This window comes from Drosophila ananassae, chromosome 2L, assembly GCF_017639315.1.
Source record: "Drosophila ananassae strain 14024-0371.13 chromosome 2L, ASM1763931v2, whole genome shotgun sequence".
Taxonomy (NCBI): Eukaryota; Metazoa; Arthropoda; class Insecta; order Diptera; family Drosophilidae; genus Drosophila; species Drosophila ananassae.
In genome coordinates, this window is record NC_057927.1 from 24,350,650 (window position 1) to 24,363,762 (window position 13,113).

The 13,113-nt window shown below is 41.3% G+C and overlaps 1 protein-coding gene and 2 non-coding genes across 7 annotated transcripts; all 3 read left to right on the top strand.

Annotated features, from left to right (window-relative positions):
- Window positions 1-755: 755 nt before the first annotated feature.
- Window positions 756-12,597, top strand: LOC6503451 (extended synaptotagmin-2). Of its 5 annotated transcripts, none has more exons than XM_001967469.4 (11): window positions 4,348-4,498; window positions 5,091-5,181; window positions 6,632-7,133; window positions 7,192-7,743; window positions 8,866-9,036; window positions 9,274-9,362; window positions 10,589-10,637; window positions 10,708-10,884; window positions 10,943-11,374; window positions 11,435-11,938; window positions 12,242-12,597. In XM_001967469.4, the coding sequence occupies exons 2-11, from the start codon at window positions 5,177-5,179 to the stop codon at window positions 12,329-12,331; spliced, it is 2,571 nt and encodes an 856-aa protein (XP_001967505.2). In that variant the 5' UTR covers window positions 4,348-4,498; window positions 5,091-5,176; the 3' UTR covers window positions 12,332-12,597. The 5 variants fall into 5 exon arrangements, with proteins under 5 accessions (XP_032312323.1, XP_001967505.2, XP_014759156.1 ...); XM_014903670.3 differs by lacking the exon at window positions 9,274-9,362 and adding an exon at window positions 9,618-9,715; XM_014903671.3 differs by lacking the exon at window positions 9,274-9,362 and adding an exon at window positions 10,256-10,341.
- LOC6508076 lies at window positions 12,080-12,186 on the top strand. Its single transcript, XR_046302.1, has one exon. It is a non-coding gene; the product is annotated as a U6 spliceosomal RNA (small nuclear RNA).
- A 273-nt stretch (window positions 12,598-12,870) lies between the features above and the next one.
- LOC6508077 lies at window positions 12,871-12,977 on the top strand. The gene has a single exon (XR_046303.1). It is a non-coding gene; the product is annotated as a U6 spliceosomal RNA (small nuclear RNA).
- Window positions 12,978-13,113: the final 136 nt, after the last annotated feature.

A 13,113-nucleotide genomic window follows, 5' to 3' on the forward strand; every position in this document is an offset into this window, starting at 1 on the left:
CTCAAGTGTAGGCTAATTATGGAGAGCGGCTTTGAAATGAAATGAAAAAAGCATGTAAAATGTAGAAACCCAGAAGCTTTTTACATGCTTCAACTAACAGTACTATGAGATTATGAGAATCATTAATTTAATTAAACATATTGTTTTGGTTTAAATATACATTTCCTGTGCTACTACTAGGACACTGTTTGCTTTAGCGTAGCTCACTAGAAAACAGCTTCCAGACACATTAAGGACACCCCCACCCGCCCGCCTACTACTATGTAAACACTCTCGGCAACAGTTGTTCTATTTTGGCGCCAAAAATAGCTGAGAAAGTAAACAAATGCCTGGCCAGTGTACTCAACCCGAAAGCTCTCTCTTGCACTCAAAATAACCATCCTCGCACGTCTGAGTGCGTTACAGGATGTAGGTCAACCACTGCGTATGAGTGATATTGCAGAGGTAATAGAACCAAGCGTTCAGTTACCGCATTTCAGTTGCTTGACTCACTTTGAACGGGACACTTGACCCGGACAATGCGGAAAACTCAAAAAGGATTTCTTCTATAGTGCTGCGGACGAAATTCGCGCGCGAGACATTTGCGAATCAATACGGCCGGGCAAAACAATAAAAAGAAAGTTACAGAAAAAACAAAAGACGAAAAAACCATAAAGTCAAGAAAACGGAAACTACAAAGAGGCCGAACAATTGAATGTATTTTTGGCAAACCCATTGACATTGGTCGGGCGACTTCAGTACCACCACCAGCGAGTGACTCTCAAACTGTTAGGTGAATGTTTAAATTAAAAATGCAAGAGTCCTAAGTGGCGACTTCCCGGGTCCACCTGCGAAAAGGCTTATCGAGGCCCTGGAGAGACCATCGAGGCGCCTCCGTTCATGTTCACATTTAATCTGACTTGTGTGTGTCCTCCGCTTCTTCTGCCATGTAAATTACGCATACGCAGCGTTGTCCCAGGACTCAAGCAAAAGGCGAGCGAAAAAAAAAAGATAAAAACGCAGTGTCAAGTGACAGAAAGAGCTGTCAGACGATGGCAAGGGTGGTGGGCTTGGCAGGCATTTGAAATATTTATGAAAGCCAGCTGGTTGCCATGAAGCCTTCAAGCCATGTTTCGCTGTTGCTGCTGCTTTATTTTTTATTTTTTTTTCGGTTGCAGCCATTCGCACTCGACATCAAGGGTAATTAAAATGTGGACACATTAAGGCGGCTCGGGGTTTTTCGTGGCTAACCGAAACACACAAAGGCACAGGCACAGATTTTCACCTGCGAGGTAAAAAGTTTATGGTTTTCGTTTCGGGAAAGTTGTTCCTCTAAAGTGGCCACCCTTTGTGCCACTTGGGGCAGCTGTCTGCCTAGCAATTTTATGCCCCTATGATAAACATTTTAATTAGTAGATAAAACAGAAGGATTAAGCTTTCGTCCTGCAACAAACTATAAAACCCTTTTCCAGTTTTTGTTGGTCTTTAAAAAGCTCTAACTACCAGACTTCATAAAGAAACAACCCTGTCATCAATTTGACGAAAATCAGTGTGTGTGTTGCTTGAATATTTGATCCTTGCATACAAAGTCCTTAAGCGGAAGTAATGTTTGCAAAGGAGCCACTGTTTTTCTTAAAGAAGCTCCCCACCCTTCCAGACATTGTATCCGTTGACCCGACCAAAACTCATTAATAATCGGCTGCCCTTTTTTGGCTTTCCTCGTTGTTTCCTTTTTATTGCCACAATCAACGATTTCCGTGCGTGTTGCTTCACTTTGGTGTTGTGTGGCAAGGACTTGCGGCATTTTCGGGGGGCAATAGCCATACAAACAAAAAATAGTAACAAACTGGTGTATAATTCATAAGGCATTCCCTGTCAGATGCCCAGTTATGGCCCAATGCTCGACTGACACTTTGACCGATATTAAAGTCCAATACTAGTCTTCACCAGGATAACATGTCCTGGCACATGCCTCGAATAAAGGATACTTTAGTGGAGGAAGCGAAACTTTCATTTGCAGTCGAGTGCCGTTGTGGCATCTATGTCAGTTATTTTATATGTATCCCCGAGGCCGTTTTACGTTAACATCATCTGCATATAACAACCTGGCTAAAGGCTAAAGGACCTCCATTTTTATTCTGGCTAACCAAATGTAGTCAAAGGAAAAGTTTAACATGCCAGGGAAACAGCCTTTGTGGTCTTCGGGGAGGACTTCTAAGCATTTTGGCTGCTAAACAAATTTTCTTAGACAGACGGCGAAGGGAAATAGCTTAAACGTGCCTGATGAGCGACGGAGTTCCACACGAGCGATTTGAGTTTTATCTGAAAATCAGTGTTAAAAATATATCTGTTGAAGAAATTTAAATTGGAATGTTTCTGATTGAATTACCAGTTGGGTGACCTTGAAGCGCCCCCTTGATTGTAATTCAATTCTGACCTCATTTAGTGATTGCTTCAATGTATCTCACGCTTCAGACCTCCAATCAGTGTCTCTTCTTAAAGATATAGTCAGAGAAAATACTAGAAATCGTAAAAGGATTTAAGACCTAAAACTAAATAAATCTTAAAGCCAAAAAATACTAGTATTTTGTGGCGCATATCTCTGACCTGCAACACATCACTTTTACCTTCTGTGGGTCAGGTCTACTCTGTTTTCCATCCGCCACCACCCAGTTTCCCCAGCCACTTCTCGCTCTGGTTGACTGGAGGCACTCCATAAATCAAAGGCGATGTGACGCAATTTTCTTTCCACAACCGGCGATGCTCTACACGAAACCTAAACAGAATAAAAGAATATTCCCAATTTGTTTACATTGTTCGTTCAATAAAGTCAAGGCGCCGTCATCGAGTGACCTCGATTACAGCCCGGGAATTGTCACAGTTTAGTTATGAATTAAGTTTTATGGCACGTTACTGAGGGAAAAGTTTTATTACCAAGCCACGCCCCTATCACCCGCCCCTATCCAAGTGGGTTCAAAGTTGAAAAACCCTAAACTACAAGCTTGCAAGGCAAAATCAAAGGCTGGCAGGAATATAAAACATTTATGGGCCAATTAACTGGGAGAGCACATGTGGACTTCCTTGACTCAACAGGAGGCAGGATAAGCAGGATCTCGAAATTTCCCCAAGGTTTCATTTGGTCGTTAATGAGTATCCTACCGGAAAGGAGTTTGTACTTAATAAATGAAAGCACTGCGCAAAATATCCTCTTATATCCTTTAAGTTTTCCCAACAAATATCCAAATTTTTTAATTTTTTTTATGTGTAGCGGTAGAGATCTCTACCGTATCCTTAAATTCCGGCTCCATTTGCCTGCAGGCTGGCCGTGTCCTTCAGATGAGTTCTTCTGCTTCCCTGCATGTCCTGCAGCCAGACAATGTGTGTGTGCAGCCGGTGGGGGTGTGGGTGTGGGTGTGTGGGTGTGTGGCGCGCATGTAACACTGGTGGGTAATTGTATGGGTGGCTGTTGAAGGGCATGTTGAAGTACGCCCTTATTCCTGGACAGCGTTTGTTTGCTTTTGATTTGCGCTTTTTCGTCCTGCAGTTGCCACTTCCGCGCGCACGCTTTCTTTTTTTTTGTTTACCTTTTCGATTTCCCATCGAAACATTAAAAATGCATATCGCTATGATTATTACACATACGCCATGTGTTACACGGCCATTTAGTATTTATGAAAAAAGGAATAGAGGGAGCGAGCAAAAAACAAACAAAAAATGCCGCTTAATCCTTATTCATGACTGCACACTGCCAGGCAGGATATTTTACGCCCGTGTGCGTCATCCGGCAGTGGCTCCCAAACTGTTACGCTAATTACTCAACACAGCCTAGATTTTTTATCTCATTTGCAAGTGAGTCAGCTGGAAAGACGGACGGAAAACTACAACAATTACCACTTGACCCAGGACCAAGGATAACCAATTCAATTACACTTGACCACAAAGTTTTGAAAAGAGAAATAAAGTTTGATGCTTAAGTTATGATATCATATACTTTATGATGATTTATTATTATTATCTCCAAAAAAAGCAAACAAAAACAGTAATTTATTATATCCTATGAGTCAAAGAATATTAATTTCTGAACTATTTTAAAAGATTATTTCAAAATTAATCATTCCATTAGGCAATACTCTCCAGCAAGCCCTAATTGTTCATTAATTGTTCATTGTCCTTTCTCCCCTGGCTCTTACAATCCTGTTGTCTAGTGCCTCTGCCCAGGCTCCTCTCCAGAACGTGGCGCCAACAATCCCGTAACACCGTCGCCACAAACGGCTGCTGCTGTGGGGCGCTGCAGCTTTCACTCAAACCGAGAGCTTTCACTCAAGACCCCCAGACTCGAGAGAATTCATCTAGTGGCTGATGGCTGAGATGCTTCGCGAATGGAATTCAATTCAATTTAGCCGCTCACAATGAAAAGTCGCTGAATTCGCTTCGTATGTTAGAAGAATATTAAAAAAAAAAAAATTGAAATCAAACGGAGTGGAGCAATCAAGTCTATAAAGAATTTTTCCTGTGCTCGGTGCGTAATATAAACTGATTATATTATGACTCTTGTTTGATGTGTAATCAGAATCGAGTTTGGTTTTTTAAAAAATGTTCGCCTGTTTACTTAATTTTTGTTCGGAAATAGAACCTGATAAAAATATACAAAAAAACTGTGTGTGAGCTATATTCGACGACTCCCCTCATATATGCAAATGTTGGATATATTTTTTTGTAGCCTTCAGTGCGGTTTCTATCGGAATTTTTAATGAGTAAAGGCTACGCAGTTAAAAGTTATCTGAATGTTTAGAAATTTTAAATAATTGTGGCACTTGCAAGTGAAACAGAAATGTACAAATATATTTGTGAAAAATTCTTAAAAGCACATACAAAGAGGAAATTTATTTTCTGTGAGATATCTAATGGATATAAGCTTTATGAATTGTTTTTGTATTTATAGCCAGAGTGCAGAGAGACACGAAAAAGTTTGAAAGCCATAAATTACATTTTAAATAATATGCCAAGTGATAAAAAAAAAAGTGAAATAGCAGCCTTAAATAATTTTTAATTTATTCATGGTTCCATCTAGATAAGTGCACGTATAATTGAGTATCATATCTTTGTTTCAGATGCACATAAATTTCTTTCCGACACTTGAAACTTATAACACACACACTTACACTACCTGGGGAGGAGGGAAACCCAAACCTAAACAATGAGGTGATGCAACAATTTAGTTAATTTATATTTATTTTTCATTCATTACACGAGGAGGAACACCACCAAGTCACTCAAGTATTTCACCGCCCATATAGAGTAACCACCGCGACTACGTCATCGCCAAGAAACCTGAACGATGAACAAAAAAAAAAAACAAAAAAAAAAACACTCACTCCAAAAAATATGTTCAGTTCAAGTTCTTGGCAATGGGAAGTATCAACATCATTTGAAGGCAGACAAGCTTTGGCAGCCAGTCTCGAATTAAGTCACAGTGCCCCGTCTCTTTTCACTCTTTGGCCTGCTCTCTCTTTCACACGCCACTGGCTTGAGTATTTTTTGTTGCCTTTTTGTTCCCCGCTTGGGGAACAGGACCTGGGGCTCGGGCCATTCAACAGGTGCCCAGCAGCTCTGCTGTCAGCAGTTAAAGTTGAATGTTGCCCGACCACTCGAAATTAGCAAAGCTCGTAACCAGAGCTCGTAACCACCCATCACCCACCTCCTACCACTGTTTTTGGGGGTAGCACTCCAAGAACTCAACTAAGTGAAAATTTCTCGTCTCCATCGTTGTTAAACAACAACGGCTAACAAAGCGTAAAAAATACAAACGTAAAACGCTGAGGTTGTAAATCTCATGCAAAGTTTGGTTTGGCAGATTATTTAAGCCAAGGCCGAACATGAATTGTGTATGCCTCGGAAAAGTGGATGGCTGTATTATAATGGGTCCCCGAAGTCGCCACAAATATAAAAAAAGGGAAACTCAAACAAAAAATGAGGAATGGTATTCTGGAAATTTGAATAAAGTCAACAGCTGCTAAGCGTTGAATAATTAAAACAGACAGGCCCGAATTGAACAAAAAAACACAACAAATGAATTTAATGAGAAAAGAAAATACTCTTCACAAAAAAAAAATAAAGAAAACTTCAGCTCCAGTAACTTAAAACCTAAAATAGTCCATTTAATATGCTTATGCTTTTTGCTCCTTCAGGATAACCAAAGTTTGTAACAAAGTTTTGCTACCTTTGCTTTGGAAATGAAAGCTATTTTGTGTATCCACTCAACAGGTAATGGGACTAGTGGGTGGATTGGCTGGGGAGCACCCCCAGAAGAGCAGCAAACAAAAACTCATAAAAGTGTGTCAATTTATTCCCCACCCACCCACAGGTCGTATGAGTAATGCCAAACTCTATTAAAGAAATTAAGATACGTAAACAACAACACCGGAGTGTTCACAAATGCTATACACAGTATAGAGGCCCCATCCAAGATCGCATTTCTAGCTTATAGCGCACCAAGTATGACATCATCATTATCATGAACATTGGCGTTTAGTGCCCGGCATCTTAGCCGGCAAATGCTAATGAATCAGCCTCAGGCCTTAGTAATCGGAAATGTGCGGAATAATACGTAAAGTTTGCTAATTTGATTCGCTTACTCCTTTTCTTACTCCAGTGATAACACCCCGAACGTGCCGTTGGCCGAGTTTGTGGACCCACCCAATCCCGCCGAGGACGAACCCTTCGTACCGCTGGCCGAGCCCGCTAAAAAAATGAGTGAACCCCTAGTGGCTGCCCCGGCCACGCCCACGGGCAATGGCACACCCACCGAACCGACGTTTGGGAACGGAAATGGAAACGGAAATAAAGCAGTGGCCACACGATCCACTAGCGGTGAGGACAGCATCTTCTCCATCCTGTACACGGTCGGCAAGAAAGTGGCCATTGTGGGATCCATCTATCTGGTGGGTTACATGGGCTGGTCGGTGGCCTGGCTGATTGCTCCAGTTATCCTGTCGGTGGCCCGAGAGCAACTGGGCAAGACCTCAGAGAAGAAACGGGATATTGCCAAAGCCTCGGCCCTGGCCTCCGAGAAGGATGTGATTCTGGCCAGGATCGATGAACTGCCCGCCTGGGTCTACTTTCCGGATGTCGAGCGAGCCGAGTGGCTAAATAAGGTAGCTTTTAATCCTAATCTTTTGAAGAAAAATGTTTAATATCCTTTATCCTTTGCAGATTTTGAAACAAGTGTGGCCCAATGCTAATCACTTTGCCAGGACTTTGGTGAAGGAAACCATCGAACCTAATGTGGCACTGGCCTTAGCCAACTACAAGATGCACGGTTTCCGCTTCGATCGCATCATTCTGGGCACCATTCCACCCCGGATCGGCGGAGTGAAGATCTACGACAAGAACGTCGACCGCAATGAGATCATAATGGATCTGGATCTCTTCTATGCCAGCGATTGCGATATTAATTTCTATTTGGGCGGATTCAAGGGCGGCATCAAGGACTTCCAGATCCATGGATGGGTTCGAGTGGTGATGAAACCCCTGATCAGATCCATGCCCTTGGTGGGTGGACTTCAGATCTTCTTCCTCAACAATCCCAATATCGATTTCAATCTGGTTGGAGCATTGGATTTCATGGACATGCCCGGACTCAGCGATTTGCTCCGAAGGATCATCGTAGAGCAGATTGGCAATGTGATGGTCTTGCCGAACAAGCTGCCCATTTCTCTCAGTGAAGAGGTGTCCGCCGTGGCTTTGAAGATGCCAGAACCAGAGGTGAGTTTTGTATTTCAAGTCAAGAGCTGAATTAGTGGCATAAATGAGTTCCCAGATAATTTTCTCTAAAAGTCCCTAGGTGTATAAAAAATATTATTTTGGAATTTACTACAAAATGCATAGGGGCCAATATTTGGTCCACTGCGAGGGCTATATCTTCCCCAATAACCATCCGATTCTTGAGCGGAATACCTTAAACGATTTGTGGATCGATTCTCCATTGATCGGCATCAAAACCTAGGAACGAAATATTTTTTAGATTTTTTGTCACTTTTCCTAGGGGATCCCCTTTAAAATGTTGAAAAATGCATGGGGATGAGTATATGGCCCACTGCGAAGGCTATATCTTCCCTAATAACCATCCGATTCTTGAGGGGAATACCTTAAACGATTTTTGGATCAATTCTCCACCGGATCGTTTCTCCACCAATTTGCATCAAAATCTGGGAATAAAATATTTTTTAGATTTTTTGTCACTTTTCCTGGAGGTCCCCTTCAAAATGTTGAAAAATGCATGGGGACGAATATATGGGCGATTCTGCGAAGGCTATATCTTCCCCAACAACCATCCGATTCTTGAGCGGAATACCTTAAATGATTGTTAGATCGATTCTCCATCAATTTATTCTCTTGATTTGTTGTCATGTATTCTTGACTTATTTAGGATTTATTTTCTTCAAAAGGCTTTCTCCGAAAACCACAATTAAGACTAATGTTTTATTTACTCAAAATGGATAACTGTTTGATTTTAAAATAATATTGTTAAACTAATTAAAATGCCCTCTTCTTATCTAGACAGTGGCGTAGATAGCTTTTTGATATGGGGGGGGGGATATGACTCAGAATAATATCCTGTTTTTTTGTAAGTTTTATTTTACACTGCGATAATAATCCGCAATCTGCGATAATAAGAATAATAATGCTGTACTGCACAGTCACCGCGTAAAAATGTGTTTCTTTTTCAATTTTGAGATTATATCATCTTATAATTCTCAGACCCAAGGGGGGGGATTGATCCCCCTGACCCCCCCCCCCCCCCCCTATCTACGCTACTGTATCTAGAAACTTTGAAAAGCACTCAGCTAATAAATACTTTGAATTAATAAATAATTTCACTTCCAGGGCATCCTGCGCATTCATGTTGTGGAGGCCAAGGACCTCATGAAGAAGGACATCAGTGTGCTGGGCAAGGGCAAGTCGGATCCCTATGCCATCATCAATGTGGGAGCTCAAGAGTTCAGAACTCAGACCATTGACAACAACGTGAATCCCAAGTGGGACTACTGGTGCGAGGTACGTATTTCTGGAACGATTCTTTCGGAGATTCCTTCGGGAGTCCCTACAGCTTGTTGCGTTGCTTCTTGTAGTCTGCTGTTGTTGTCCATCGATTGCTGCATGCTACAATTTGTTACAACACACAAATCCACCAATTCTTGTGTAGTTTGTTGTTTTGCCTTTTGGTTATTTCCATTTTGATTTCTTTCATTCTTATATCACTCGATGATTACTCTGTTTGGCGCCTCAACGTAGGCAACAGTTTTCATTGAAATGGGTCAATACCTCGAGATACAATTGATGGATAAGGACGAATTGTCAAAGAAAGACGAAAGCCTGGGCAGGTAAGAAGAGTTTTACGTTTTATTTTACATTTTTGAGTTATGAAACCCACCACCAAACCACACCAACCTGCACCCCCAGTAGGCCCTAGCCCTGTGAGTAATAATTGTTGAATTAATTTTACCGAAAGGTTCTTACTTTTTGCGTGACGTGAGATTAGAGAATGGACTATTTTTATTGTTATGCTCTGCTATATGAACTGCCAACTATATACTATACTATCTACCACTCGAACACTTACACATTTGTTTTTCTAGGCGTGTATTTTTACCACCATAGGCCACTATATTGGGTTTTCTTTGTGGGACTATGATCAGACTATGCCAGGTGTACAGAACGATGATGAATTGGGCAGGTTGTATTGCCGCATGAAACTGCATTCATGATTTGTTCATTTTTGGTTGATTGTTTTTTTGGTGTTTCTCGAATTTTATTTATGTTCCGAATACATTTACTAACAAACAGCCAAGTGGCGAGGCATCAGGCAATATGCGGTTTCCGCCGAAAATGTTTATTGGAAAAATATCGATGTGACCCCAATTAGATTGATTTGAGAATTTGTAGCTGCATGTTTGTTTTTTCTTTTTTCATTTCTTAATAGTTTGTTTTAACAATAATTTGGAAACCGTAGATATTTGACCTGTAATCAGCACTCACTCACTGACTGAATTGAAGCTGTTTTGCATGAACTTTGACACAATTTGAACCACAAGCAGATGCCGAAGCACTCTGAAACACAGACACTGGAATTTTAATTTCAAAAACTACCCAACACCCACTGACCTTGAAGCATGTCAATGACAATCAGTAGTTAGATCCAGACCCTGTAAATAACCCCTCTGAGAACCAACTACTAATAATGCCAATAATGTATTCTATATTGCTTTCGGATCAGGCTGTTGTCGAGGTCTCGCAGCATGCGATCCTCGTGCTCAGACTTTTTGACTGGGACCGCACTAGTGATGACGAATCCCTTGGCAGGTTAGGCAACCATTGATTGATTGATTGATTGATGGAATACCTCGATTAATCGAATATTCCCTAGAACTCTTAACACAAGAATACCCAATCAACAGAACAGAACAGAATACCCAAAATCATCTTAAAGTTAAAGGGGCTCTTTGACCTTTGACCCGCTTTAAATTTAACCAGTTTTTTTCTGTTTATTATTTTGTTAAATTATTTAAAATTTATTCCTTAACTAATTCAATTATTTATTTAAAAACAGAGCCAGCATCGATATTTCCAGTGTTATCAAGAAAGGCGTTGTGGATAGTGTAAGTAAATTTTAAAATTTAAATTATTTTATTTGAAACATCCCTAATAATTCCATTAATAATCACCTAGTGGCTTACTCTGGAAGATGCCAAGCACGGACTCCTCCATGTCCGCCTACAATGGTACAAACTCACCGCAGATCCCAACGATCTTCAGCAGATCCTGCTGGAGACCAAGCTGTTGCGTGTTACCACCATGAGCTCGGCGGTTCTCAGTGTCTTCATTGACTCGGCCAGACACTTAAAGGCAAGTCCCACTTAATCATAAAATTTATTAAAAATTAATTAATATTTTAAAATTACAGCAAGCTCGCTCCAGCTCGAAACCCGATCCCTATCTGGTCTGCAGTGTAAACAAACAGAAACAGCAAACAGCGATGATAATGCGAGATGATTCCCCGGTTTGGGAGCAGGGCTTCACCTTCCTGGTCAGCAATCCCGATAACGAGAGCTTGAACATTAAGATCTACGATCAGAAGACCGGCAACGACATCGGCCAATACACCTACACCCTCAGCACCCTGCTCAAGCAGTTCAACATGGAGGTGATCCAACAGCCCTTCCAACTGCAGAAATCCGGCCCAGAATCGAAGCTCTATATGTCGCTGTCCCTGAGGATACTGAAGGCTGGTGAGATCGACAAGGAATCGGATACTTTGGAACAGGTGGCGGCACTAACGCGGAGCAGCTCTGTGAAAACTCCAGAAGTGGCTGTAGTGGCTCCACCTTCGTTTAAGGTCAGTGGATACAGCTTTCTTTCTAAGTCCTATCTAATCGAAATCCTTTTTGACTAACAGGACACCCAGGCTACCAGCAAACGTCTGTCCACCGAATCGCCCATCAGTGAGGAGGATCCAGCGGTGGTTGCCAAAATTTCTCCTGTCCTGTCAGCATCCACATCGAGTGAAAAGCCGATCAGTGAACTGGCCGCGTCCGTGTTGACTCATCGTTTTCCGGATTCCAGTAACTCGGCTGGGGATCACGGACTGGGAAGAATTCAGCTCTCGCTCCGGTACAGTGCCCAACGCCAAAAACTGGACGTGACCATACACAAGATCGCAAAGATTCCGCTGCGTGATCCCAGCAACATACCCGATCCGTATGTGAAGCTATACCTATTGCCCGGACGAAGCAAGGAGTCGAAGCGCAAGACGAGCGTCATCAAGGATAACTGCAATCCGGTTTACGATGCATCCTTCGAGTACCTGATTTCCATTGCCGAGCTCAGGCAGACGCAACTCGAGGTGACGGTCTGCACACAGAAGGGTTTCCTTTCCGGCAGTAGTCCCATTATTGGAATGGTAGGTATACGTTGCAGGAACAACAACCCCCTACCAGGAATAAAGCCACCCTTAAGGCTTAATCCTTGGACATTTTTATAATTCTCAAATGCGAATTCCGAAGAGTGTCAAAGAAATAGGGATATGTTAAGGGTGAACTTCGTTCTTGCTTCGGCAGAACATATACTAAAATTGGAACGATACAGAGAAGATTAGCATGGCCCCTGCGCAAGGATGACACGCAAAATCGTGAAGCGTTCCACATTTTTTTGCTCACCTTTATACCGCTAAACTATCCTATTATTTCTTAATATTTTTTTTTAGCTAAAAATACCTCTGGATGATAGTGAGATTACCACTCAGTCGGGCTTGAATTCCTGGTTCGACCTGCAGCCTGAAATGCGACACGATTAGACCAGGGGGATTGGAATTAATGCGGAATCTCATCACAGATCACAGCACAATCAACTCGAAAGAACTAAACACTTTTTTACCAATCACACAGAGTCTTTTCTAATTGTTAAATGTATTTAATTTATTTGGTATGGATTTGGTTGGACTTTTGAAACCCTAACCGAAGCCAAACGAAAAACAAACTCTCTTAGTCGTGCCTCTATTTTTAAAACTATCAACTTATTATAGTCGAATAAAACGAACTGTGTTTTCAACAATAAAAAAAACAAGGGTTTTAAATTTCTAATTTAATATTTAGATGCTGTAAAGCAAAGATCTATAATTTCTAAAGTATTTTTTAAATGATTTTTGTTAATTAAAATAGTTATTACTTTTTTGAAGTGGAATTCTACATCACATTCTACATCATTTAACCTTTTTTACGTGACATAATGTCAAAGCGCGACCGCTAGAGGTCGCTCTTTACAGCTGCCTTATAATTCTCAAGTACTTATTCAGCAACTGTTTCCTTTAAATACAACCTCTTTCGATCTAACCTCGTTCTTGCTTCGGCAGAACATATACTAAAATTGGAACGATACAGAGAAGATTAGCATGGCCCCTGCGCAAGGATGACACGCAAAATCGTGAAGCGTTCCACATTTTTTTGCCTACCTGGATTTTAAAAATCTCCTCTAATTAAAACAATTATGATTTTTGGGTTTTCTGCTTTCGCCATTATTTATTATAATTTGGTATGTATTTTGTAATGTTTATATATATAGACAATCGATTTGCTTCGA